The sequence below is a fragment of the Plasmodium knowlesi genome, assembly GCF_000006355.2.
Source record: "Plasmodium knowlesi strain H genome assembly, chromosome: 2".
In the NCBI taxonomy this organism is placed as follows: Eukaryota; Apicomplexa; class Aconoidasida; order Haemosporida; family Plasmodiidae; genus Plasmodium; species Plasmodium knowlesi.
The window spans coordinates 222064-249280 of NC_011903.2; the positions used below are offsets into that span (position 1 = coordinate 222064).

Below are 27217 nucleotides of genomic sequence, written 5' to 3' on the forward strand. Positions count from 1 at the left end.
CCCCATTAGGGATCGACGTCAGCAACTGTGAAAAAAAAAAAAAAAAAAAAAAAACGTAAAATATTTAACTGTAAATGCTATATTTTTTACTTGAGGGAAAGGCCCCACAAAGTTATTTCCCCCCCATCACCACCCTCACTCTGCATACACTCTCACCCACGGGTTGGGCTGAAATGTGTATGGTGCGCATATGATGCTTATATGTGGTTGGTCATTCCTAATCGTCACCCTCCCCTAAAGAGTGGCAACAATAGTTTGATCACTCAAAAACGAAATGGCAAACCAGAACAACCTCCATTCTTTTGCTATATATCCATATGTTAAGGAATAATAATAATAAAAAAAAAAAAAAAAAAAAAAAAAAAAAAAAAAAAAAAAACTCCCAAATGAGAATATATTATGTACACAAAAACAAATGGTATTTTCTTTAAGAAAAACTTAAAGTAACATTTTGCGAAAATAATCATTTCTTTCAACTTTCTCTTTTTTTCTTTGTCCCTGATTTTGGTACTTCTTCATCTCCTGAACCATGCCCCACTTGGAGTTGGCGCTGCACCCTTTTATTCCTCGAAGAAGGGACCCCCGTCAATAGCCGTATCGCCACTCCTCCCTCGCACACACACACACCATGGGCCAAGTCAAGGAGGTAGAAATGGAGGAAAAAGGAAAAATGCACAATGTACAAGGTTAGCTGTGCATACGGATTGGCGTAGTCTCCTGGTGGGATTCGTCAACTGTGTTCTTGACGTGAATAAAGATTGATCCCCCCCCATATGTGTACCGTCATCCTCGTTGTAGCTCCGTAGACATAGTTGTAGAAATGACGGAAGCAGGAAAAGAAAGCAAGTGGTAGAGCTGTTTGGTTCGCTAGCTGAGTTGATTTCCTGAATCGCGAGAGGGTTTTACCCCCCTGACAGATCGCTGCGCTTTCATCCGTCTCTAACACTCCACACGCCCCCCGCAGAACCCTCCATGCTGCAGACCCTATATGGGTCCATCATCGCCTCGACCATCAGCAGAGTTCTTCTGTACCCACTTGACACGGTGAAGATAAATAAACAAGTGGACACAAGCAACAGGCAAGTGGGGGGTGCTGCCACGCCACTCAGCCACGCATGTATCTCCAATCCTCTGAAGATAGGTCGCACTTGCTTTTTCCTCCCTGCGTTTATCAAAAAATTTGGCTACAGGGGGCTCTACAGTGGTTTTGTGTAAGCGCACGCAGAATGTGAAACATCAGGGGCCATGTCAATGCTCCTTTCAAAAAAAAAAAAGCATATGTTTACCTGTCTGTATCGTGTTGGTGTATATGTGAATGAGCCCCGTAATCTTTCCTTTCATAAAAATACATGTCCATTTCGCGGGAAGTAGCGACAGGCGTTTATCCGATGTGCCACCCAATCCTTCCCCAACTCTCCGATTCCCCGTTTTCGCAGCTTCTCTGCCATGACGACCATCCCCGCGACGAGCCTCTACTTCTGTTGTTTCGAATACCTCAAGAGGATCAAAATAAATTGGAACAACAATTTCGGGGACGAGAAAACGGGATCTCCACAGAAGACCAATTCGTTGAGTTTTGTGAATTACTTCACCATAGGTATGCCTTTTTCAGCTGTCTTTACCAAAGAGGGAGAAAAAAGGAGGGAGAAAAATGGAGGGAGAAAAAAGGAAAGACCTGTTGGGAGCACCTTGCTCTCTCCGGTGATGACCACTGCAGTTATTCCTATGCCATTATTGTTGCCCTTTCTGCTGTCATTGATATATTATTTTTTTTCTTCTCTTCACAGGTACACCTTCTTTCCTCAGTGGGCACGCTAAATAGATACGCCTGCCCGGATGACAGAGGCTACGCCAAATGGATCCATCGACTCTGCACCGATGTTAACTGCACCATTTACGTTGAACCGTTTACGTTGCACCCTTTACGTTGCATCCTTTACCGCTGCCCACCGTGCCACCCCACATGCAGCTTTCCTGGCCGAGGCCATCTCCTGCGTCCTGTTCGTCCCCATTGATGTAATTAAGGAGAGGCTGCAGGTGAGTAGACCAATTCGTGCAGTACCATCCCCCATACGCTTTTCCATACCCTATCATGTTGTTCCTTAACGTGGGTGTCCCACATTTTTTTTTTTACACTTTTCCTTTTTTCCATCCCACATTAAAGGCGCAACGATACTTGAAATTGAAGGAGTACAAGACTTCCTACCACCTGGTGAAGGATTTAATTCGCAAGGAGGGCTTCTTTAGGGTAATTTAAACTCCCTACCAACAGTGGAAATGCCTATAGGATCCCTCCTCCATGGTAGCAACTAACTGATATCCTTCTTCTTCTTTCCTCCCCTCACAGTTGTACAGAGGCTACATCTCCACCTGCTTAACCTACGGCATGTTTGGAGGCTCATTCTTTTTTCTCCAAAATGTAAAAACGGACTGCCGCTTTTGGCGTGGCCCGGATCCATAGCGAAGGAACCGGAAAGTCCTCCACACAAAGGCGAACATCTTATCTATTTGTGAATCCCCTTGTCAGCCTATTCACCACCTGTACATACATAACACAAGCGTTTTAACCCTCTCCATGTCATTTCTCCATTTCCATTATCCCCCAACCTCCCTGACGCACCAGATGGGAATGGACCTCATGAAAAGACTAGAGATCGAACCGTCCAATTTAAACAACCTCAAATTAAACCTCCTTTGTTCCATGTTGTCTGGTATAATAACTTCCCCCCTTGAAGTAGTCAGGATACGGTATTAACCTTTTTTTTTTTTATTTATTTATTTTATTTTTTTTTTCTTCTTCTTTCTTGGGGAGAAGGGGACCCTTTTGTAGAGCAGCTTTTTTTACTAGGATTATTTTCTTCCGTTCCAGATGACATAGTTTGTCTCCTCATTTGTGTTGCCCTGCATAGATGATTTAGTGTTATTGCTCGTGCAACTAATTTGTATGTGAACTTGGCTTTCCTTTCTCCCATCCCAATGCTACAGATATCAACTGCAGGAAAAGAATAGAACCCCCTTTTTTTACAACAACTCCCTTGACGTAAGAAGAGAAAAAAAGAGAAAGGGGAAAGAGCGCCCTCCTGAGCTCAAGCGGGGGAAGGGTGTACTTTCTCATATGCCTTCCTAAAAGCATGCTAAAGTTGTTACACACATATTTATTTAACACATAACCTCACTCCTCAACAGGGAATTAAAAAGTTGTGGAGCGAGGGCAGCGGGAAGATTATTAACCTCTTCAAAGGAAACCTCTACCGATGCTCCCTTGTGTGCCTCAGCATGACCATGAACGTAACGATTATAGATATATACAAGCAATTCGCGTGACGAAAAGGAGCTGCACTATGGGAGGAGATGTTTTACATGAGCGGGACATACTCTCCGCGCACTTAGACCTAGCCGCATGTTTGCTTCGCTTTGCTTTGTTTTATTTTTATTCGGCTTCTTCTTTTTTCTTTTTTAAAATATGTTACACGCCAGACCATCGATCAGGTCAGACGTAACCCCAATTTGTTAACCCCCCCCCTGCGTTCGCTTTATCGTGCCGTCTATCCTTCCTCCTTGCACGTACTATTGATTCTTCTCATGTACGTTTGCAAAACGGGAAGCTAAGCAAAAACTAAACTAAAATGAGCTAAACTCAATTTTTTTTTTTGTCTTTTTCGTTTGTTAGTTTTTTCGTCTTTTCGTTCAAAAAAAGGGACGATCATCAGAAAGAGGAAATGCACATGCACGCAAATGCTCGGGCAAACCAAAAAGGGTAGAGCCACTAGTTAAGTGTCCGTACCGATCGGTGTGGCTATCTGCCACACTCACCCATGCAAATCTGTGTAAACCATGACAATCATAGCAATGACCGGCACCTCAAACGCGACGCCGTTTGTTCGATTCGCACAATTTACCAGATGTGTAAAACAAGCACAGGGAGTACATGACACGTGTAACCACTGCACCTGATGGCGCCTGCTCTGAAACCCATTCTGAATCCACCTGTGTGTGCACGTACAATAAGTTCATGCGTATTTTATGCATTATTTTGGCTGTATTTACGTCACTTTGGCTAGTTTTTTTTTTTTTTTTTTTTTTTTTTTTTTTTTTTTTGCAAAATCGCCTGAACAGGCAATAATATATGTAAATATTTTGCTAAATTGGGCACATTCAGTGCATTTTTCCTGCACATAGATATTGTGTTTTTTTTTTTTTTTTTTTGCCTGACCCGATCATACACTTAAACAGAACCATATTCATCACTTCAGTTATATCTTCCACGAGATATCCTCACAACTTTTTCACGTTTCCCTTGTCGCATAAATCCACTAATGGATTCTTGTATTTTTTTTCCAAGTCGTTTTGAAAATTCATCATGCTGCTGTTGAGAGCGTTCGGGTCGCAGTCGTTTTTTCTATTCTCTCGTGGGGAAAAGCTAAACTGGCTGTTCAGCACTTCCAGATATTTTAAGTTCATTTCATTCACGGCATTCTTGTTGCCTGGATTGTTAAAGAGACCAATGGTCTCATTGTTGAAAACCTTTTTATAATTGGTATTCCGAAGCCCATTTAACTCGTTGGCAGTGCTGTTGTTGGCTCCTACCTTTTGCCCCCCGTTACTGTTCACGCCGTTTTTCATGTTGTTCTTCATGTGGATCAGGGCGAGCAAATTCGAATCACATGCACCGCCGCCATTTCCATCGTTGTAGTGGCTCATTTTGTGGGGGAAGTGTTCAGGGTGCTCCGTGTCCGCATTGCCACCGCTTCGGACTTCGTCATGAGGGTAGGAACTTTTCTCCCCATTTATTTTCACATTCTGCACATTCGCACCAAGTGCTAAAAGCTTGTTCACGCTCTTGTAATCATCTATGTCTATATTTTTTAAATTTATATCCTTGGTGATGGCGTTGTTGTTCTTCATGTCCTTCGACTTGGCGTTGTTCGAGCCAGTGCCATTGTTTCTCCCGCTCACCTGGTTTCCGCTGGTATTTCGGTTGGGGGGAATACCATGACCCAGGCTGTAGTTGGCGTTTCCGCCGATTTGGCTATTTCTATTTCCACTTACATTACCCCCAGGAGAGTTGTTCATGAAACTTGTGTTGTTGAGTCCATCCGTCAATCCTCCCATATACTTTTTCTGCGCTGAGCCGTTCTTTATCGAGTTGATCCCGTGGTCCACGTTGTTACCATTCCCTACACTCGTGTTCATGGTGGGTTTCTTCCTAGATTTCTTGGACGACATCGCATCATTGTTCTGACCGTTCAGATGGCTAGCCAAGATAGGGCCACTCCCTCCGCCCATCCCCGCACTTGTACTATGGCTACTGGAATTTAGCATGCTGCTCTTCATCGCGCTACTGCTCCCTCGGTTTCCATTCACCGTGTTGTAAAACATGGCATTCGTAACGTTACCGTTTTTGTTGCCACTCATATTCCTCCCGCCATCTATAAAATCCTCGCGCACCGCCGCCGCACCGCTAACATTACCAACATTACCAACATTACCAACATTAGCGATACCGCTTCCATCTACCACCTTCCCACCCAGGTTCATCTTCGCACCGCCGCTCGCCATCAGATCCCTCGCAGACAGGGACAGCGGGTTCGACTCGTTTTTCGAAAAGGCATAGTCCCAGTAGTTCTTAAAATCTTCTGACAAAATATCTTGGTTCATGCCACTCATACCCCCCATCCCATCCATGGGATTTATACCACCCATGGTGCTTAGGTTCCCCACTCGGTTGAGGCCTGTCAACAGGCAGTCCAGTCGCTCATAACACCTCAGAATCTTGTTGTACAGGTCTGATGGAATATATTTACATACGTTTTGGTTCAGAATCATCTCCTCCAGAAGGAGAGAGGTATTCAAAATATCCACCTTATACAGATCGAAAACATTTTTTATCTCGTTCAACTTGGTTTGTTGTTCCTCCGTCCTGATGTGCTCCGCCGCCCTCATGGGAAGCTTGGCAAAGTCCTGTTCCCCTTCACCTTTCAGAAGGTTCTGATTAAAGAAGGGCATTATTTTTTCTCCTCCCACGATGCTATCATAACAATTGTCGTTTCTGTTACTACTATCTAGATACATACTTAAACTATCATTGAAGCTTTTGGGGATGCTTTCCATAAAGTTGTTTAGTTCCACTTCATTCACCTTTAGTACATCTGAACCCATTCTTCTGTCTACTCCCTTTTTCTGTGCCTCTTTCGAATTCCCTTGTGTTGTCACATTTGGCAAGGTACCCATTCCTCCACCATTCATGTTCAAAGGGCAGTTTACACCTCCTAATCCTCCTATACCAGCTTCGCCGTTTCCTCCTATGGTGGAGTGAGCCACTCCCCCTTTGGACATGGTTTCGCCAGTCTTGTCCCTGTTCATTCCATCTGTACCCATTGGACCCTGGAAGGGCATGTCTCCTCCCTTTCCACTTGGAACCACAGTCTTCAGTATAGAGTTGTTATAGGCGAACAGAGAGGAATGTGCAGGGGGGAGGCTTGACCCGCTAATGTTATTACTACTAGAATATGCCACCTTATCATTCGCGGGGATGCTGATCTGTTGACCTGCTACACCAGCAGTTGCTACTGCCCCACTGGTAACCTTCACCTGACCTACCGAAGTTGCATTACCGCTATGCATTAGTTGATCCATTAAATCAATACTTGTGTTCTTCATATTACTATTATGCATGTTCGGTTGGGAGTGGGTGGTTGCATCATTTGCACTGATTCCATCATTCTGGTTGTTCTCTCTTCTTCTCCCTTCAAGATGTACTTCCTGCGAATCGGTCGACACACCGGCATGGCTCTGGAGAGGATCTACACTGTCCCTAACATTTTGGCTAGCACCAACACCCATAAAAATGTTGTTACCTCCTTTTTCTGTGGCGTTAGCCACACCTCCTTCGGCACCCTTCTGTGTACCCTTTTTCTTTCCATTAAAAGCATTCACCAACATACTGTATAAACTCCTTTTGTTCTCTTTGCCTCCTTGTGGGGTTACCATCGTTGGATTATCCTTCTCCAATTCACCTGACGGGGCCACCATCATCCCAACACTGTTAGCAATCGCTTGGTTCTCCATTCCAGATGCGTACATACCAGGCGCTGTGTTACCTTTTTCTCCTCCTGCCTTGGGGCTTTCTTCCTCACTCGTCCTTCCACCTATGTTATTTTTAACCCCTTTATTCGCTCCTGCCTGGTTGTCACTAAAATGCGAATGCTTATTACCTCCCAATTGTCCCGTCATTCTTCCCTTCCGTGTGTTCGCATGCCCTTCATTCTTTTGATCCTCCATCAAGTAATGCATTGAACTCTCCCCTCCGCTCATACCTACCACGTCTAGTGCTCCGCCTTGAATCTTACCCTCCATTTGACACAACTTACTGATATTCTCATTAGAGAAGGACTTCACTGATTTTATATCATAGTAATCATATGCATTGCTATTGATATGGTCTCCAGCAATTTCCACGTTTGAACTAACACATTCGTTATCACTTCTCTTTCCCACAGGGAACAATTTGTCGTTTTTCTTTCCACGGCTAGGTGTGGCACTGTCTAATGGTTTCTCTCCTGCACTTACACCCTTCTTCTTCTTTGCCTTTCCACCAGAGGTAGCCGTTCTGCCAGTTGTTGCCACATCATCTACATCTGGCAAATACCTCGCGTACTTATCCTTTATAAATGTCTTGAAAAATGCTTTATCAAGGAAGAAGTTGCCACCCTTGTCTTCCACACTTTTCCCACTTGACAGTACGTCAACAATGTAACTGTGTTCATCCTGAATGTACTTGTTAATCTGATTAACCGTAACGCATAAAGGTAGAATCATACTTATATCCTGCCCATACAGGTATTCAAAGAAGGAATATATGTTTGGAGATGATGTCAAGTATAGTACCTCGGTGAAAATTGTTTTTCTGCTCTTTCTCACATCTCCCTTATTTATCTCCTTAGCATCATTTTTAATTATTATTTCTCTATTCCCAATTTTGTATATATACGTGGACCATAAAATGGAAAATTGAATCATCTGCAAAGTTTCTTGTGATATGCCATAATATTCATTCGCTAGCTTTATTTGTGCTTCTGTTAAAAAGGAAGAATTTAAAAAATTTTTTTTTTTTTCTTTAAAATCCTTTGGAACACTTAAAAATTCAATAATACCTAATTCAGATAGCTTGTCCCAAATATTTAATTTAAGATTTACCATTTTCTGTCTAATCAATTCACTTTTTTGGCAAACCAACTTTAGCTCATTAGCTACGTAACTACACATGAGACAGATGAAGGCGTCATTTGCCATGCCCTCCGCAGAGGTTACTCCGTTGCCACTTGCCTTTGCTCTGTTCGAATTACTCCTTAGGAGCTTGTTATTGTACAGGTAAAGTAATCCGGGAAAACTAAACGGAAGAAAGGAATTATCCTTCCATAACTCCTTCATGTCTAACACAGCGGTGCAATCTAGGATGATGTACAGTGGAAGGCTACTGACAGTGTCGTTCATCAGGTTCATATGGTCGTTCTTGTGGGGGGTAAATTCAGGGGTAAGGGTGTCTTCCTCACCACAATTATCCAGACGAAGGGGGTCACCCACCTGGCCTATATGACTCTTCTTCAGTCTCAACGTGTCATCATTGTCTTTGTTGTCATCATCCCCTTGGTCATTCCCTTTCTTTTTATCCTTCTCCTGCTCGTATCCCCCCTCTAGTGGACTCGCTGCCATTTCTTCCTTTTTTTTTTTTTTTTTTTTTTTTTTCTTCTTCCCTTCCTTCTTCACTGGGTCAGTTACATTGGGGGAGTTTTCTCCTTCTTGATCCTGCTCCTCCTCCTCTTCATCATCCTGCTCGTTCGTCTTCGCCCCCGAAATGGCTGCACTTTTTTTTGAATAAATGGACACAGTCTTGTTGATTTGATCGTTTTTCTCCTTCCCCTTGAGGTTTTTTTTTGACCCCGTCTTCAAAACGTTTTTCCGTGCATAGTTGTAATCATCGTCATCATCATCGTCGTCGTCATCCTCCTCCTCATCATCATCATCCGTTTCATCCTCCTCGTCATCATCATCCGAATCGTCACTACCATCATCGTCATCCTCCTCATCATCCGAGTCGTCACTACCATCATCATTGTCCTCATAATCGTCATCATCATCATCCTCTGCAATTGCATCAAGAGCAAGCTTCCCCTTAATACGACGCTTAGCCGAATTCCGTAATTTCTTTCCAACAACGGTTGTCTTGTCATTCCTACCTTTGGGCTTTGTATTCGCCTCGGCTTTGCCTGTTTGGTTTTCTCCAGATTTGACTAGGCCACCTTTCATGACATTCTTGACTGAACCCTTAGCACCATTTTTTACGACACCACTTCGCATCTCTCCCTTTGAATCCCCCTTGGATGGGAGTGCCGCGTCCTTGTCGTCATCATCCTCCTCCTCCTTCGTATTACCTTTACCCTCCACGTGGACAGTGCTGTGTTCTTTACCCGTATCAGTAACCTCCGATGGAGAAGATAACTCCCTCTTTTTCTCCTCCTTCATAACCTTCCCATTGGAAGACATGGACTGAGCTGGATTATCCTTCTGATGGATGAACATATACACATGCATGATGGGCGTGTTCCTAACTGTGGCATTTAGGCATTTATACGGGCAACATCGTTTATCGCTTTTTAAAGCTGAACAAATAATTAAATTGCTCTTGTATCCTCTCTTCTTTTTTGCAAATTCCTCCACTTCTTTTAATATTTCCTTCGGATTCTGAATACAGTTATATTCTAACCTTATCCACACGGGAATTTCTAAGTGCTTATATGAGTTCTGGTACTTCTCGTACCTAGGGTATACATAATTGTTTTCCTTCTTGGCTTGCACGAAGCTTAGTAATAATTCCTTGCATGTGTTATCTTGTACGAAGTTGTGTGACAGGTGTAATTCTTCCATAGGTATCTTCTGAACATAAACCAACTGCTTAATCAAAGAAACTCCATCATCCTTTATGTTATTCTTGTACAACTTCAATATATGCACTCCTACATTTTCACTATAATTTAATATGAACTTTAGTAGCGTTTTCAATCCGCTGCATGTAATGTAATTTTCGCTCAGGTCTATATTAAGACAGTAATAATTGTTGTATACCACCTTGATGTACTTTTTTAAAATTTTTACCAACTCGACTATGTGACTGTCGTGCAGGGCTTTGTTGTTCAATGAGATATCTATGTAACGGAGTAACTTCTTTCCTTTGCTACCTTTGAAGGTTAGCTTCTTGCTCTCACGGATATATGACTCCATCGTGTGATACACACACACACACACACATGTATATATATATATATATATAAATACAGAGGATAGGTGAATTGGGGGTGGCACTACTTATACGGTACTTTTACCTTCACCCTCCTCGACGCGTTCTTCCCCCCAAACGACCAACCTCCACACTCTTCCTTCCACTTGAACCAACCACCTCTGTTCTCACTACGTAAGGACTGAGTGTATGATGTGCTACCTTTCGCGTTATCTTCCAAACTCTGATGAGTACCTCCTCGCTGCGCATGTATAACAAAAGCGCACAAGAAAGGGGAGGAAAAAAAAAAAAAAAAAAAGAAAAAAGAAAAAAGAAAAAAAAAAAAAGGAAAAAAAGAAAAAAACAAAATCCAGCTCAATTCAATTCCTTTCAATCAATTTGGCAAATGATCGAAACACATCCACGCAGCTTCTCCGAGTCGATGCTAATCGGATTAACATCATTCGTACGTGCCGCGTGTCATCACGAGCGTGAAAATGCACTCATAATATGTGCGCTCTTGTAAGCATGCGGTGGGTGTGAGGGCATATGCAATACGGGATGGAAAAAAAAAAAAAAAAAAAAAAAAAAAAAAAAATAATAATAATACAGTAGTACAGTAATGTAGTAATGTAGTAATGTAGTAATGTAGTAATGTAGTAACGCAGTAATGTAGTAATACCGGGTGGGCCCTCTACGCATGAGCAAATGGGCGAAAATAATTGGGCCTACTCAAAACATACACGCACGGGCACGCGCGCATTAGTGAACATGCGTATGGCCTCGGGGGTAAAAAAAAAAAAAAAAAAAAAAAAAAACTGCTTTCTTCCTCACCTACTCATAAGCGTAGCCATGCAGGCTTACAAAAGAACACACAAGCAGGTGTACACTCGTCCACGTGGAGGGCCTCACAAAGTGCGCACTTCCGCAGGCCATCAGCGCATGTACATACATTAACGCCGCACCCGCGCAACACTAACGCAATACCCCCGGGGGAATGTCCTTAGCGTGTAAAACGGGAAATCAAAAATGGGACCCGCGCGGGGGGGGGAGAGAAAGACAACGCGCTGGAAAAGCGGAATGCTCACAGACCAGTACTTACACGTGCACGTATGGAGGTATGCACGTATGAACGTATGATCGTATGAACATATGAACGTATGAACATATGAACGTATGAACGTATGCACGTATGGAGGTAGTTTTCCTTTGCTGCGTGTGCACAAGACGCAGGGGAAGGATCTCCCGCCAGAACGCTCGCTCACGTGATGACCTCCTCAAGGGGGGAATGCACTACACTCCTGTACACAACAGGTGGTGAGGAGGTATACAGCACAAGGAAGGCGAAATGTAAGGTGATAAAGATGGATAGAGGGTGAATGAGGTACGGGGGTGGATATAGTAATATGTGTAACACGTGCAAGATGAACATGCGAAGGATGAACATGCGGAGGATGAACATGCAGAGGATGAACATGCAGGGACAGATAATATTTCGTTTCTTACAAAAATGTGTGCCTTTCACTTTGGGCGCCTGTCCGTCCAAATGAGAATCCTCTACTTAGTGGTTCGTTGAGCAGTGTGGCACATAACTGGATGACCAAGTCGGCAGTGGTCTCCGCTTTGCTTTATACATACACAACACACGTTCATACGTACATGCGCCTATGCATACACTCGTATGTTGGTCTGTGCACGTGACGCGCGCCCTGGAAAGGGGAATTTTTTTTTTTTTTTCTGGGGGTCCTGATATGGGGCGGAAAGAGAGAAAACAGCTTGCGCGGGCACGTGCGGAGGGGTATCCGTTGCAAGGGATATATGTACAGGGGAAAAAACGCAAAATGGGCAAGGAGTGGAAAAGCACTAATGCAAAAATTGGAACTCCAAAAATGTACAACGCTGCAAAGTGACAACGTGCAAACGTAACACAATGTTGCAAAGATGACAATTTTACAAAGATGACAATGTTGTGAAGATAACAATGTTGTGAAGATAACAATGTTGTAAAGATGACAATGTTGTAAAGATGACAATGCCGCAAAAATGTACAGTGTTGCAAAAATGCAAGCTGAAATGCCAAATTGGCGAATCGGCAGAAAAGTAAAAAAAAAAAAAAAAAATGATCGGTCGGTCGGTCGAAAAATTGGCCAAGTTGAGAAAACACGGTTAGTCGTAAAAACGACCAAGTGAAAACATACCAAATTGCCAAAACTTCCAAAATTGTGATGAACTGCAAAAAATCGCATACCTCGGGAGAAAAAAATACCGAAAAGAAAAACTTCCTTTTCCCCTCCAGTGTAGTAGAGTATACAGTATTCAATTCAAACTTTGCGTGTTGTTTCGCGCGGAAATATAATAAAGTGCCCACCCCGCATTAATTCATAGGAACCACCGTGGCCAAATGGGGTGAAGTCACCATGACAGAGTAAATTATAGCCATACACCGTGCACCAGTAGATATATACGTACCGCATAGGCGACATTAATTGCGCCGATGTTTTTTCCCCCCCCCTATTTTTCCAGCACAAACGAAAATATGAATTCGTCAACATGCGCATGACGGTTTTCTGAGGTGGGACGAGGACGACAAGAGGAGGGGGGAAGATGAAGTGTTTCTTTTCAACTTATCCTCATCTTTCCACTTGCATTTAATTAACAAAGAAAAAAGCAGTTGATTGTCTCCTTAACACGGAAAAAAGGAAAAAAAAAAAAAAAAAAAAGAAAAAAAAGGAAAGGAAAGGGATGGGGGGATAAAATAATAAATGGCATAGAAATGTTATTTACCCCTCTCTACCGTATGATACACCCGCTCCTGTGCTGTACGCGTTTTGTATGCAATCCGAATTGTACCGTTCCACACTTGGATACTTCCTTTTTTTTTTTTTTTTTTTTTTTTTTGCCTGAACATGTACAGGCAATTTGTGCGTTCATCCAGAAAGATCTCCTCACTCTCTTAGGAAGAAGAAAAAACACTTTCGTTCCAATGTAGTGATAATGTACCCTATGGATGAACGCTTCTGCAACATCAGTATTCTCAAAAGTTTGTGTTCCTCTGCTTCTGCAGGGTGAGCAAAGTATAAGGCATATAATTATTATACAAGTGCTATGCCCAAAAGAACAGGTAAGTGGGGGGAGGGGGGGGGGAAAAAATTTCCCTTCCTTTGTTTATGGAAGCCGCCAAATGAAGCCAATCATGTCAACGCTGTATGTTACACGCATTTGCAAGCAACTAAAAACAAATGTAAACAATTGCAACTTGAAAAAAAAAAAAAAAAAAAAAATGTTTATATGGAGAAGTTGCGAAGCTGTGTGATCATCACATAGCTCTCCTCATGGATTCGCCTCCCACGGTGCACAACCAGGCAAAAAGGGGGGACACGTTTTAGCTTAACCATGTGCGCAGGGCTTGATATTGATTGAGTTGGTCACGCCGAATACACTTCCACCTACCCCACCGACCATAGCAAACTTGGCACATTTAAAGGGGCCACTTGTTGCCCTACCACTGGAGCTTGTGGCAACTCCCAATTTTACTATGCATCCTTTATCGTGAAATGGCTCGTTCACAAGTGGTGTACACATTTTGGTGTCCCCCCCCATGTGGGTAGGATGCTCGTTGGGCCCTCCATTTCCCCCAATGGGTGCAGCGTACGGACAAAGGGGTATTTACGTGTGTGGATTTGTTCGCTCACATTTATTACTATATGAGGGATGACCCATCTGTTCCACAATGATTAGCCACAAAAAAAGAGCCTACTTATTTGACGACACCACAATCACTTTTCCGGAAAAAGTGTTCTGTTCGACTACTTTTACCTTTGACTAACCGGCAGATATGTTGCCAACTTTTTTCTTTTCCCATTTTTTACCTGAACAAATGATGCTCTGTTCAGATGAAATTTTGAAAAAGGTAATGTCACCCTTGTGGTGAAGAATTTCCTACATGGCGAACTGCATCCAAAACGTCTATTGCGGAGGATATTGATTCGTCAGAATGCACACCGACTGAGTAGTAAGAAAAAAAGAAATAATACGCGATAAATGGCACACATACAAAGCGTGCCCGATCATACACACACTCCTTTCCCCCACGGAGCCTCCACAACTCTTTTTAATATTTATCCAGTTAAGACTGACCCAAGAAACACAAAAACATACAAAATGTGATTCCATGCAAGGGTTAAAAAAAAAAAAAAAAAAAAAAAAAAAGGCGAAAACATTGCTACGCGGCGGATGTAACAACATGAAGAGGAAAATTCGTGTGTACTCGTTTACCCCTATAAATATTTACTTGTTCGTTTTCGCAAGGATACCTTCACCACATTGTCAATTAATTAAGTGGAGGATCCCTTTCCATTCCTCCGGGAGCAAGTCCAACACGTATAAGTACTTGTCCCCTTTCTTCCTTTTCAACAAAAGAACGATTTTGGTGATTTCGTTTTTTCCTAAACTTTTTTTTTTTTCGTTTATGTACTTGGTGCATTTTTGTAGAATGGTGGTTTTGTTAAAGACAGACAGGGTGTGGTTATCCATTTGTACAGACATATTTCTCCTTTCTCTTGAGTTGTTCTTCTCCTTGGAAGTATCCTCTCCTTCTCCATGGTGAGTGTCCTTGGCTAACGCTGCACCCTGCGCATAGGGTAACAAATCCAGACAAACCACAGCGTAAAGGTAACACAAAAAGTCGTTTACGGGCATCTTCTCAATTTGATTTGTTAAATTATTCGCTATGTTGATGAGGGTTTGTTTGTCGTCGTGAATGGCATGACACAACCTGGAAAGATCCTTCGCATCGAAATAATGCACATTGTGTAAGACGACAGGCTTCAATTGAAACATGTGCTTGTCTAACCTCCTATACTTGAATAAGCACCACACTAGAAGGGATAGATACTTGTGGTGAATATTGCTTGTGTAATGGTAGTTGCTCAGGTCATCTTCAATCATCTGAAGGTACTGCTCATCGTATATGAAAAGCTTGGTTAGGTTGTGCAGGTTAGTTATTTTGTGGAGAGCGCTCAGTTCCTGGTACTTAGACTTAAGTTCGTTGACAATTAGGAAGGATACGATATTCTCCTTAAAGAGAAAGGCGTTTTGATTGTTCAGGGCGTGCACCTTTAGAGGGGTGTGTTGAAAACTTTGGTTTCCATTTTGGGTAGACTGCTCGTTCTCGCCACACTCGGCGCTCTCAATTCCGCTTCCACTCTTAACTTCCCTCTCTTGCCCACTCCCCAAGAGAGCCACATCATACTTGGAGTGCCCACTCCTGAAGGAGTAGTTTGCCATGACGCTGAGGAGATCGGTCAGTTCGATGGCGGAAAGGAGACGAAGTTGCCCCTCCACATGATCAACCACATGGGACATGAATCCCACAAGGAAATCCCAATGAGAAATTTTCCTTTGCTCAGGAGGAATATCCTTCTTGAATTTTCTCTGCTTCAAATGGTACCATAGACGTGACAAAATATTTTTCCCTCTTAATTCTTTCTCTTCAAAAGTTAAGTCGATAAGTATCTTCGTGAACACTCTGGATACACCAATGTAGTTGTACAGATTCATTTTCTCCTTTATTCTCTCCAGGTGGTTAATAATTAGGCGGTAAATGTTAAAGTTGTTCGTTCGATTTAGCAGATAAAGGGGCTCCAATACCAGGAGAACATCGTGCACACTGAAGCAGTCTAGTCGGTACTGCAAATAATCCAACAGCGCGTTCACCATTTCCTTCTTTTGGTCGTAGTAGTACAGGTAGGAATATATGTGAAAGATATTTACGATTTGGTTGGGTGTATAGGTCTTCAGGTGGTACATAATCTGTGATTCCACGTGGGGGAGAAACACTTGGTGGATGAACTCTTTGGATATTTGCTTTTTCAGGATTACGTACTTTTGGTCCATGCCCTCGACGCTGGTTTTGCCGGTGCTTTTCTCCACCATGTCCGCGCCAGCTTGGTTCATCCTGTGGGAGGCGGTATCCTTCATCCTGTCGAAGGCCCTTTCGGCGGCCATTTGGGTGACCGTTTCGGTACTAACCTCTGATTCAACCTTCCGTTCAACCTCAGAAAGGCACCCCAGAGGATCGTACATCTCTCGTCTGGAGGAACAACCAACATTCCCCTTCCCCTCCCCCCGTCTAGCCTCTATAAACTCCCTATATCGTTGAATTATCGTTTCACTATTCTGGTTCATCACTCGATCGTCCACTTCTCCTTCCGGGGGGGAAGCCTCCTTTATGGCTTTCGTGTGTATCCCCTGGAGGTACCTCCTCCGGGGGAAGGTCCTCCCCTCCCGACACAAGTCTCCTCCCGACGCGTACGACCCACCCGATGTTGCGGGTCCCCCTGGATGCCCCAGCAGGTGCAGCCCTCTCGGGCACCTCAGCACAAAACGCTTCATTTTGTATAGTCAATCATATTTCCCTACGACGGTGAAGTGCACATTCACCAAAAAAAAAAAAAAAAAAAAAAAAAAAAAAAAAAAAAAAAAAAAAGGAGTCCCCCTTTCACAGTAGGATCAAGCAAAAGCAGGCATACGTAAAGAAGCTATACATCTAACTCCTTCTGTTCACTATTTAAAAAAAAAAAAAAAAAAAAAATTCGATAGGAGGAGATGACATGGTGGCTCCTCTACCCCAGGATGGTTAGCACACTAGTCGGAAAGTTAAACCATGCTTTGACGAAAAAAAAAATAAATAAATAATTAAAAAAAATTGAATGTACCGGAATACAGAACGGTTACTTCCACCGGGGTATGCTTTCAAAGCGGCAGTGCTTTCAACACAGGAGGCTGACCCAAGCCGGGCGCGAGAAAAAAAAAAAAAAAAAAAAAAAAAAAATCCAACCGTTAGCAAAAACCATGAGCAAATAATAGCAAAGTAGAGAACTACTGAACTGTCAACTGGGCGAAGCTAAATTACTAATACATTACCAACTGTGATAAGAAAACAGAAGAAAAAAAAAAAAAAAATAGCGCAAGTAATCAACACAGTACGACAAAGCCGAATGTGTTAAATGTGAAAAAGCTAACACTTCTCCTCACTGCGCAATAGGGAAAAAGAGGATAGTAATCAAACAGTTCATCCAGAGAGAATTGTTCATGCTATACACTCCACACCAATACACGTAATGGTGGCAAATTTTATTTTTATGATCTAACCATAGGGACCTCTTTGCACCCGGAGCTTGTGTGTTACCATTTCACACTTTCATTGTCCCACCAAGGGGGAAGTACAACCTCCAAGGATATTACTGGAGGAGAGGAGAACCCATTAACAGTGCTTCTCCTTGCCGAGCATCTCCAATAGTGACAAACGGACGAGAAAAAAAAGGGAATTCTCCCGTGAAGTCAAGCACATCACGTAAAACACACCACGTGAAGTATACCAAGTAAAGCATACCAAGTAAAGCTCACCAACGAGCAGAACCCATACACACTACACAGGAATCGTCCAAAATGGTAAGCCCCCAGAATTGTGAAAAAGGAGAAAGAACAGGAATATCGTAATTAATTTGACTCCCTTTATCCATTGTCCATCGTCCTTATGACCATCCTCCTTATGACCATCCTTTTACACCGCACATTTATTCAACATCTTATGCACCACCTTTTTATACAACTTCCTCTCCCCCTCACCCCTTTTTTGACAGGGCTCCATCTTCAACTACAACGGAGGGTGTGTCCTCGGAATGAGTGGCGCGCAGTGCGTAGCCATCGCGTGTGACTTGAGGCTCGGCGCAAACAACTTCACCACCATCAGTACAAATTTCACCAAAGTATTTAAAATGAATGACTACGTATATGTGGGCCTGAGCGGGCTTGCTACAGACATTCAGACTTTGTATGAATTACTAAGGTATCGAGTTAACTTGTACGAAATTAGACAAGAGACCCCAATGGACATAGATTGTTTCGCAAATATGCTATCGAGCATTTTGTATGCCAACCGATTCTCTCCCTACTTCGTGAACCCCATTGTGGTTGGGTTTCGCGTTAAACACACCTTCGACGATGAGGGGAAAAAAATTCGTACGTTTGAGCCCTACCTAACTGCTTACGACTTGATTGGCGCCAAGTGCGAAACAAAAGATTTTGTCGTGAATGGAGTTACCAGCGAGCAACTATACGGGATGTGCGAGTCCCTCTACATAAAGGACCAGGTGCGCCTCTCCGTGTATGCATATGCGCCTAGAAATGCTTTCGCGTAGTAACGTTTTCGCGCAGAAATTATTTGCCTGTTCATCTAGTACTACACGTGTAAGGACGAACCCACAAACCACCCGTCATGCGCTAACACATATAACATTTCCCTTCCTCCCCTCAGGACAAAGACGGCCTCTTCGAAACCATTTCTCAGTGTCTACTGAGTGCCTTGGATAGGGACTGCCTATCCGGATGGGGAGCGGAAGTTTACGTTCTGTATGTTTACCCGCAGTGTAGTGCATTTTGAGGCTGAGAACTGAGAGGAACAAAACCACCAGGCCCATTCCTTCAAAAAAAAAAAAAAAAAAAAAAAAATATATATGCGCACTGTTCTAGCTACGACAGTGCCGGATTACGTCCACTTCATTTTAAGCTTATTTTCAATTTTTTTTTTTTTTTTTTTTTTTTTTCTTTTCTTTTAGAACACCCGATTCAATCATGAAGAAGAAACTGAAAGCACGAATGGACTGAAGAGGCACTTTTTTGCGCCCCGGAAAAAGTGCGCCTTTTTTTGTAATTCCCCTGACAGTCCAATGCAAAGATGAGATTGCTGTAGACCATGCGGGGGTGAAAAAGCGTGTGCGCATGTTTGCGCCTACCCATGCGAGCACACCGCTGTGCGTGGGAGCATATACATATCACATCCCCCATTTAACACCACAAATGAAACAAATTAAATTGTTGCTTCATCGCTTCGTCGCTTTGTTCTTTGCACCCGTGCCAATGTTTTTATTTTGAGCCACACCCCGGTCTGCATACAGGTTGTTTTTCATGTTAACAGGGGTGGGGAGTAGTCCCTCCCCCAATCGCTTAACAGATTAAACGTTCCTTTATGTCCACACCCTGTTGAGCGATGTGGAGGATTTCATCGAAATTGTTACAATTATTTTCTCAACGGATTTATCGTCCGTGCGGTTCCAACGCCCATTCCGGGAGTTAGAGATGTCGCTATTTTGCCTACCTCACCTATTCAAACACTTTTGATATAACAAAAAAAAGGGATTAGAACACCGCGTTCATGTTCCGAAGGCGGAGCACTACTTTACTCCATTATTATTTCCAATCGGTTAGGAGAAAAGGAAAAAAAAAAAAAAAAAAAAAAAAACACACACACAGCAAACGATGTTTCACCCCTCGTGCGAAACTGCACATGTTATATATATTTATGGGATACATCAATTTAAGGATGAATTTTTTGTCCACCACTACCCCACTGGTAACCCTTCATATAACGCCTACATTCACTTACAGTCCATGGGGTGAGGATTGGTTCTTAAGGGTGGAACTCGCTTCGAAGAAATATGCTAAGTGGTCTTTCCCACGTTTTTCAATGCGCTGAGTAACACCCAATTTTGTGCTCAGAGCCAGTAGATGGCTACTCCAAACTATTTACAAAGTATTGTTAATCGAAAAGGAGACCCTCATTGTTGCATAGTTATGATGTATCGTTCCTCGTCCCTTTTGCTTTTTTCTTATCACCTGCAGCTTTTCTACTTTCCATTTTACCTGCACCGTTCAGGCGATATGTTTTTTTTTTTTTTTTTTTTTTTTTTTTTTTTCTTCCTCACCGAACAGCGAATTACATTTTAATAGCTCTCTTTTTTATACCACCTGATATGGCACAGTGAGCATACTTATACAATGTTCCTGCGCAATTTATGTCGTCCTCACAATGTGGATGAGCCGCTTCGGGAAGTGTAGCGCCAAGTGAATGATGCGCTTATGTTGTATTTTTTTTTTTTTTTTTTTTTTTTTTTTTTATTGACCTGTTCAGAATAAAATTTAGCTAGCTACGCGAAAAAGCTATTACCACAGAATGGGAAGATTTTTCATCCGATGAGTACGAACAAGTGGGTCTGACTGATTTGAATATTGACGAGACCGGCAGGAGGCTCCTTTCCAACTCGCCTCGAGCCCGCGGCTGCTATGCGGGTCGTCTTTTCCATCCTCCTCGCAGTCAGCTTGACCTACTCCGTCAGCGTGAATGTAGCGAAAAGGAGTTTCTCCTTCATAAGCAATAGGATTGAAAATGCCCCCAAGTTCACCTTTCGCGCTGGGGGGAGAAGCAAAAACCACGGGAGGAAAATTAGTGCTTCACAAGGAAACGTAATTTACAAGCAAATAAAGGAAAGGGATGTCCCCTTCAAGTTTTACAACATCGGGGATTCCTTCTATGGGAGGATACTCAGCATAAGTAAAAAAAATATAAAACTGGACATTTTGTGTGACAGGAAGGCATACTTAAATACATCCGAATTTTTCCGTTCATCTACTTTACACAAATATGTTTTTGCGCTGTTAAAGGTACACAACATCATTCGGGTGAAAATTAAATACATTCAAAGGGTTCATCAGAAGATCGGAGTGCAGATCCAAAAGTACAGCTACGAGGAAATTTTGTCGTCCTTTAATGATGGGCGAAGTTTAATCAACGCGAAGATTTTGGATGTCCTTGACGACCATGTGTTGCTTTATTTGGCACCTCAGGTTCATGCAAGGTTGCTCCTGAAAGTGGGGGAGCGTGCGGATGACTACAGGGCAGGAAATGACCTACTCGTACGGATTGACCGTTTCGATGAGCAACGCGGGGAGTTGTATGTACGCGTTCCATAGGGGATGGACAAACCATTTGATGGCCGCTTCAATTATTCCCGTTTTACTCACACCCCCCCGGTAAGGTTCTTAAGCACTTCCGCGAGGTACTCTTCCGTCAGGCTCTCCACAGGGACATCCCGAAGGCTCCCCTCGAGGAGATCTACCTTCCTACGAACCGAGTCATTGACCATAGAAATAATGTTGCAGTAGTCAGACGTGCCAGTCGTCTCAGAATTAAAAGAAGAGTTAGAATTACTAATGAAATTAAGTATCGTTTCCTTGATGGTCTTTTCGTTTAAGATGGATAGCTTGTCCTTTAGTTGGCAATAATTGAAAAGAATATCAAATACCTTGTTGTATTCATTTATATTTTCCATGTTAGTGAGATCCTTTTGATCCATGTTAGTAGGTTCCATCCCTATGGTGGTGGTTCCCCGTTCATCCTTGGTCCCTCCGCTTGTTTTCCCCTTTTTTCTGTAAAACGTGAGGAACTCGGATGGATTTCCGACCCGGCTAGCGAATGTCGAGCCAAACAACTGTGTGTTAATAATGTTAATGTCTTCGTACTCAACCTTTAATTTGATTAGCGGCTTGTCGTACAGTACTTTTTTTATTTTCAACAAATCGAATGTATCGCTTGGGGTGGAGAAGGCGACATGGATGAAGGTGCTGGAGTAGAACTCTTCGTCCTGAAGGCCACAAAGGAAGTGCGTTACATCCTGATCTGAAATGACTGAGTCGAAGTACTCGTCCAGGAGTTCCCGTTTGGTGAACACTTCGTTCGACAGGGTGTCGTGTCCTTCGGAAAGGTAGAAGCGAGACTCCTCATCCTTTCTTCCAGTGTTCTTTACCCCAATATGGTTTGCACCAATATGGTCTGCACCAAAATGGTTCTTCCCCTTCACGTCTACCCCCCGGTGGATACCGCCCCGGTCCCCCCGTAAGAAAGCCCGCCTGAACAAGTAGTAGCGCTTCATCTGCTCACGAAAACTCATCTGAAATGTCTCCAGAATGCCGCTAACCTGTTCATGCAAAAACTGCTTAAGCACAGATTCCTCGTTAAAATTTAAGTGGTAGTTGGTTAATCTGATATCTTTAAGCTCAAATGGCCTGACGCTTTCCAGTTGGATTTTCAAAAATCGAAACCTTTCTTTCTTAATTTCTAGCAACCCGATGTACTTATCTCCGTATTCATTTGCACAGAGAGATGTCCGTACAGATGAACCCAATTGCAAGGAGAAAAAAGATTGGAATGAACTTTCCTCCAAGTAAGGTTTCGAAAAATGTTCATGTCCCCATATGACTAAGTCTACAAAACTGGGAATGAAGGATTCTTTAATAAAATTTTTTAAGTCATTTCCATATGCACATCTCATGTGTCTATTTTGATGTAAGACGAGGATGTTGATTCTACTGGTATAGTCACTTGGCAGCATGAACTTGATTTGTTTCTCTTCGAATGCTCTATGTAGACGCTCATCCTTAATCCATCCGATGGCATAAATAGCTATTTTGGTATCTTCCTTGTTTAGCAGTACTGGTTTCACCAGAATTTTGTTCAGAGTGCTTTTGCCAATATAGTTGATGAGGTTTCCAACATGCAATATGTCCAGAGGACTGATGTAGTCACAGCTGTAGGGGTAGTCGTGATTCCCGTGTATCGTAAAAAAGGGGATAGCCGTTTCGACCTTTTCCTTCACGGAACACATGCGTACTACATCATACGGGGGATCTTTCTCTCTGAAGATGCTTCTATCACTATGGCTGCTCTCTTTACTATGATTGCTCTCCCCACTACGATTGCGTCTATCACTACGATTGCGTCTATCACTTCGGGTGCTCTCCTCACTATGACTGTTCTCCTCATTCAGGTCAAGCTTCTCATCCCCACCATACCATTTATAATCACAGCTGTGCACCTCCTTAAGGAGCGCCTTCCGAGGATGTGCTCCTCGCACTGGAGAAGCTTCTGCCGATTCAGTACCCCCCTGGGCATCCTCGTAACGACTCACATGACAGTACCTCCTAATAATCCCCATGGACTTAAAAAGTGTGTATTCAGAAACTTTATTTTTGTGGAATAGATCACCACTATTAAGTATCATATCTACATTTAAATGTTTCGCAACGAAAAGTATTTCTTCAAACGAGTTGAATGTATCCTTCCTTTGCACTGCATTGTTTTCCTTGTACCCTAAGTGGTTATCCGTGCATAGTAAAATCTTTAATGTATCTGGTTCATTCCTTCGGAGTCGATTTTTTATTTCTTCCAAATTTAAGTTTTTTAGCTTTCCATTTTCTTCTTCCTCCTTTACACTATTGTACTTTGTTCCTTTGCGTTTGCGCACTGGGGAGGTGTCCGATGATTGGTATTTTCCCTCCGACTTGGCGTCCTCCTCTTCCGTATTCATCTTCCCTCCGTTTTTACACAATCTCCACTGTGCTGATGGACTGTACATGGAATCATCCTTCTGATCGTTTCCTTCATCCAAGGAGTGCTTTGTTCTTTCCTTGTTACTCTCCTTTTTCAAAGTCCCTCTCCAGACACCCCCTGTGGGGATACTTCCTCTCGGTTCCTCTTCATCTGCGCCGTCTATGGAGATACCCCACTGTGATGAACCCCCTTTCGAGGCAAAACTAATGGACTGATCATTCTGCCTCCTCAGTAGGGGGCGAAATGAGTGGTCACTAATCGGATCATTTTGATAATTCATTTGATCATCGCGCTTCCTTTCGATGCGCCCCCTTGTGGAACCATTCCTTCTAATCTTCTCCTCCAAATTGATCCTCCTTTTAGCCTCCACATCAGACTCGCTACCCGCCTGGAGAGATGCCCCGTCAGTCCCCTCCTTGGTTGATGTCCTCTGTCGTTCTTCCTGTATAAAATATCTTCTAATATCGTTTACATTATCAGAGGCCCCTTTTCCATGCTGTATTTTCCTGGTGCGCCTTTTTAGTTGTGGTCCCTTGTGAGTGGAGCGAAGGTCCAATTTCTTATTAGGAGTGGAAACCTCCTCCAAATTTATATCTCCACCATGGTTCTCACCACTCATATATTCACCTTTCTCACACACCTGGTCTTGTTTATCCTCCCCCTTCAGAATAAGCTCGCTCGTTCTCTGTAACCTGCTGTATAGACTCTTTAATGATAAAACCTTCGTTCGATTTCCTTCCATATTGGTTTGGTTGTCATTTCTGTTTCTGCCGATCGGAGGTGAGTCCGAGGGGTATCCCTCACTGGACTTCCCATCACTCTGGTTGTGATGGATTCCACGATGCATCTTCCTCCTGGGGGTACCCCTCAAGAGAGGCCGACGTCTTGAGGAAAAGTCCCATTCGCCGCCCCCATCCATGAGGTTCCCTTGTTCACCTACGGTTAAGGTTCTGATCCAATGGAACTGCACATCAGTTGAAAAGGCGAAAGTTTGATGATAGCTACTCACCCATTTGCGACGCCAGTGCTCAGGCAAAGGTAGCGTCGATGGAGGGATGATCACAACGTGAGAAACACCCCCCCTTCCTCCAACTTTGCTAAGCGTAAGGAGGGAGAAAAAAAAAAAAAAAAAAAAAAGAAAAAGAAAAAGAACGCGACAAGGAGGGGCACATCACTTATTCATACGTGCATGTGCGTATTTTTTAGGAGGAGCACGTTGTACGGATGAGTGAAGGGTAGAGAAAAGTATGGCTCACACAGGACCGAGAGAACTCAACCCCGAAATGGTGATCCATAGTGGGTTCTCCACAAACAGATGCACACCCCATTTTTCTTGGGAAGGACACAAACAGAGGAGTGTAACATCACCTCTACCTCTGCTCAAACTTCCTGAACCTCCAAATGGCATTCAACCGTAGAGTGGAAATGCAAAGCTTACTGCAAAACGATCTTCACACCATGTACATTATATGGCAGCTGAGTAATCATGTTTTGATGAATTTTTTTTTTTTTTTTCTTCTTTTAAAGGAATGTTCTTCGGGGTGATAGGATTGTTAAGTTGTCCCCACTGGACGATGCAGTTGGTTTAATCCCGCGTGGTGGAAAAAAAAAAAAAAAAAAAAAAAAAAAAAAAAAAACACACACACAGGAGGGTGGAGGTACACGGCTGGGTCATGAAACATTGGAAATGCGCCATTGGAGGCGAAGCAGTGTATTCGTCACTTTCGAAAAAACTTAATCGGCGGGAAGAAGAAGTATGTAGAGTAGTACACCTTAAAGAGGTTCATCTCATGGATGACGTCGAGGGAGGCATATGTAAGGAGAACGAACATTGCGAGCCACATGTTCCTCGCCCTCCTTGGCATATACCTGTTGGTGGAGTATCTACACAGAAGGAACAAGGCAAAGGTAATCAAAAAAATAAAAAAGGAAAAGGCCACCCCTTCATACACATACTGAGCACTGGTGGAACGGTAAATATATTTGTGCAGTATGGAATCTAGGTTCTTCGCTGTGTTGTACAGTTCAACTTTGTTAATGAGACAGTGGAATATCCCACTCAACGAGGATAGGAATAATGCGTATGAACAGACAAACATGAGGGAGGGGTATCTCTGGACTAGTTGTAAAATGACATACAAAAGGGAGAACAACACAACCAACCCGATGGTGATGAAGTATTTCTGTATTTTTTTTTCTGGGTAATTATCTTCCAAAGGTGTGGGAGAACCACTAGCACCGCCACCCCTGTTATGCTTCTGAATAAAATCTAAGAAATACTTCTCAAGCATTTTGTTATTCATCTCTCCTTTGTCCTTCTCGCTTACCCCCTTCATCTTTAAGTAATCTTCTAACATGTAATTGGGTCTCACCTTGGAATAGTAGTCCAGGTGGAGGAAGGTGTCCTTGCCTACATAAAAAAATTCCGGCACCTCCTTGATTCCATGGACGTACTTAAGGGGGAGGATATTCGGCTTGTTTACATTAATATAAAAGAAAAAAATGGGCGTTGAAGAAGGAGTGTTCCTCCTATCCACTCCACTTGCACCGATCGGATTTCTCAGCTTCGACATGCTCATCCCCCCTTCGCTGTAAAGAGAAAAATTTCCTAGAATAAAGGTGCCCGCCACACGGTTAAAGAGATCCAAAAGTATCAGGGTTTTTCTGTCAAAGACAGATGCTCCATTGGAATTGTCCATGTCCATCACAAACAACACACAGTCGTAGTCATCTGATTTATTTAACACGTATTCCACATAGTCAGTTGCCGTGAGCTCATGAATGTATATAAAGGAAATGTATTGGTTACTATATTTCCCCTCACTCCGGTACTTGTCATTCATATCTAGTTTTATTTTTTTACTTATGAGTTTTTTCAGCTTGGCTACCTTGGTCTCCTCGTGCAGGCACCAACGTGTCTCCACTAGAAGGACCCAAAAAAGTAGGGCCAACAGAAAGCGCGACAAACAACTTCGAACCAGTACAAGTCGTGATAATAGAATCTGCGAATATGGTACAGGCCCCAGTGGGCCATATTCTAAATGGCTCTTCACCATGCTGACTATTTATACTGCTGTACATGTCAGGTGGAAAGCATCATCGTATTGCATTCCCATATACACACAGAGCAAAAGAATTTCCCCTCCTCTTCCACCCTCTCCTCAGTGGATATTACACCCACGGGTACACTGATCCCGAGCTAAGCCAAAACACCGCTTCACTTTTTCCTACGCGCACCTCTCTCACTGAGGTACTTCACGAAGGACATGTGAAACAACTGTAATTTTAATTCACCAGACCAACGGGGCAAATGCACAGTCGTAATTCCTTCACAGAGGCACAGTGCGCGAGGAACCTCAATCTCTTCTTTTCTTTTTTTTCTTCCGATGAGAGTGCGAAATAGTCACCAAGAAGGGTCATCTGAGCAAGTCACATGAGAGGATGAAGTGAAATGATCCCCTCAAAACGCACCAACCGGAAATACACCTCCCCTTCGTGGATGCATTCCCTTCGTTTTCCTTTTTTTGCTTAACCTCCCCGGCTTCTCCCCTTCACAGGCGCAAATAAAAAAAAAAAAAAAAAAAGGGAAGGCCCCCAGAAGGAGGCAGCACTCCACATATGCATATATTTCCTCAGTATCCACAACAGTGAAAAAGGAAAACGTCACAAATTTTATTATTATTTTATTTTATTTTTTTTTATTGAGAACATAAAAGCTG

The 27217-nt window shown here is 43.0% G+C and overlaps 7 protein-coding genes across 7 annotated transcripts; 3 read left to right on the forward strand and 4 right to left on the reverse strand.

The window, feature by feature from the left end:
• Window positions 1-628: 628 nt before the first annotated feature.
• PKNH_0205300 (mitochondrial carrier protein, putative) lies at window positions 629-3324 on the forward strand (the record flags this gene model as incomplete). Its single annotated transcript, XM_039113784.1, has 9 exons — window positions 629-686; window positions 965-1211; window positions 1437-1597; window positions 1970-2037; window positions 2165-2248; window positions 2348-2419; window positions 2624-2748; window positions 2986-3040; window positions 3187-3324. The coding sequence occupies 9 exons, from the start codon at window positions 629-631 to the stop codon at window positions 3322-3324; spliced, it is 1008 nt and encodes a 335-aa protein (XP_038969401.1).
• Window positions 3325-4275: 951 nt separating this feature from the next.
• Window positions 4276-10278, reverse strand: PKNH_0205400 (conserved Plasmodium protein, unknown function; the record flags this gene model as incomplete). Its single annotated transcript, XM_002257689.1, has 1 exon — window positions 4276-10278. One exon carries the CDS (start codon window positions 10276-10278, stop codon window positions 4276-4278), a length of 6003 nt encoding a protein of 2000 aa, XP_002257725.1.
• A 4321-nt stretch (window positions 10279-14599) lies between these two features.
• PKNH_0205500 (conserved protein, unknown function) lies at window positions 14600-16666 on the reverse strand (the record flags this gene model as incomplete). Its single annotated transcript, XM_002257690.1, has 1 exon — window positions 14600-16666. The coding sequence occupies one exon, from the start codon at window positions 16664-16666 to the stop codon at window positions 14600-14602; it is 2067 nt and encodes a 688-aa protein (XP_002257726.1).
• Window positions 16667-17722: 1056 nt separating this feature from the next.
• Window positions 17723-18940, forward strand: PKNH_0205600 (proteasome subunit beta type-3, putative; the record flags this gene model as incomplete). Its single annotated transcript, XM_002257691.2, has 4 exons — window positions 17723-17725; window positions 17917-18426; window positions 18591-18685; window positions 18892-18940. The coding sequence occupies 4 exons, from the start codon at window positions 17723-17725 to the stop codon at window positions 18938-18940; spliced, it is 657 nt and encodes a 218-aa protein (XP_002257727.2).
• A 1455-nt stretch (window positions 18941-20395) lies between these two features.
• On the forward strand, window positions 20396-21082 carry PKNH_0205700 (conserved Plasmodium protein, unknown function; the record flags this gene model as incomplete). The annotated part of the gene is made up of 1 exon (XM_002257692.1): window positions 20396-21082. The coding sequence occupies one exon, from the start codon at window positions 20396-20398 to the stop codon at window positions 21080-21082; it is 687 nt and encodes a 228-aa protein (XP_002257728.1).
• A 47-nt stretch (window positions 21083-21129) lies between these two features.
• PKNH_0205800 (double-strand break repair protein MRE11, putative) lies at window positions 21130-24417 on the reverse strand (the record flags this gene model as incomplete). The annotated part of the gene is made up of 1 exon (XM_002257693.1): window positions 21130-24417. One exon carries the CDS (start codon window positions 24415-24417, stop codon window positions 21130-21132), a length of 3288 nt encoding a protein of 1095 aa, XP_002257729.1.
• A 799-nt stretch (window positions 24418-25216) lies between these two features.
• On the reverse strand, window positions 25217-26554 carry PKNH_0205900 (dolichyl-diphosphooligosaccharide--protein glycosyltransferase subunit OST3/OST6, putative; the record flags this gene model as incomplete). Its single annotated transcript, XM_002257694.1, has 1 exon — window positions 25217-26554. One exon carries the CDS (start codon window positions 26552-26554, stop codon window positions 25217-25219), a length of 1338 nt encoding a protein of 445 aa, XP_002257730.1.
• Window positions 26555-27217: the final 663 nt, after the last annotated feature.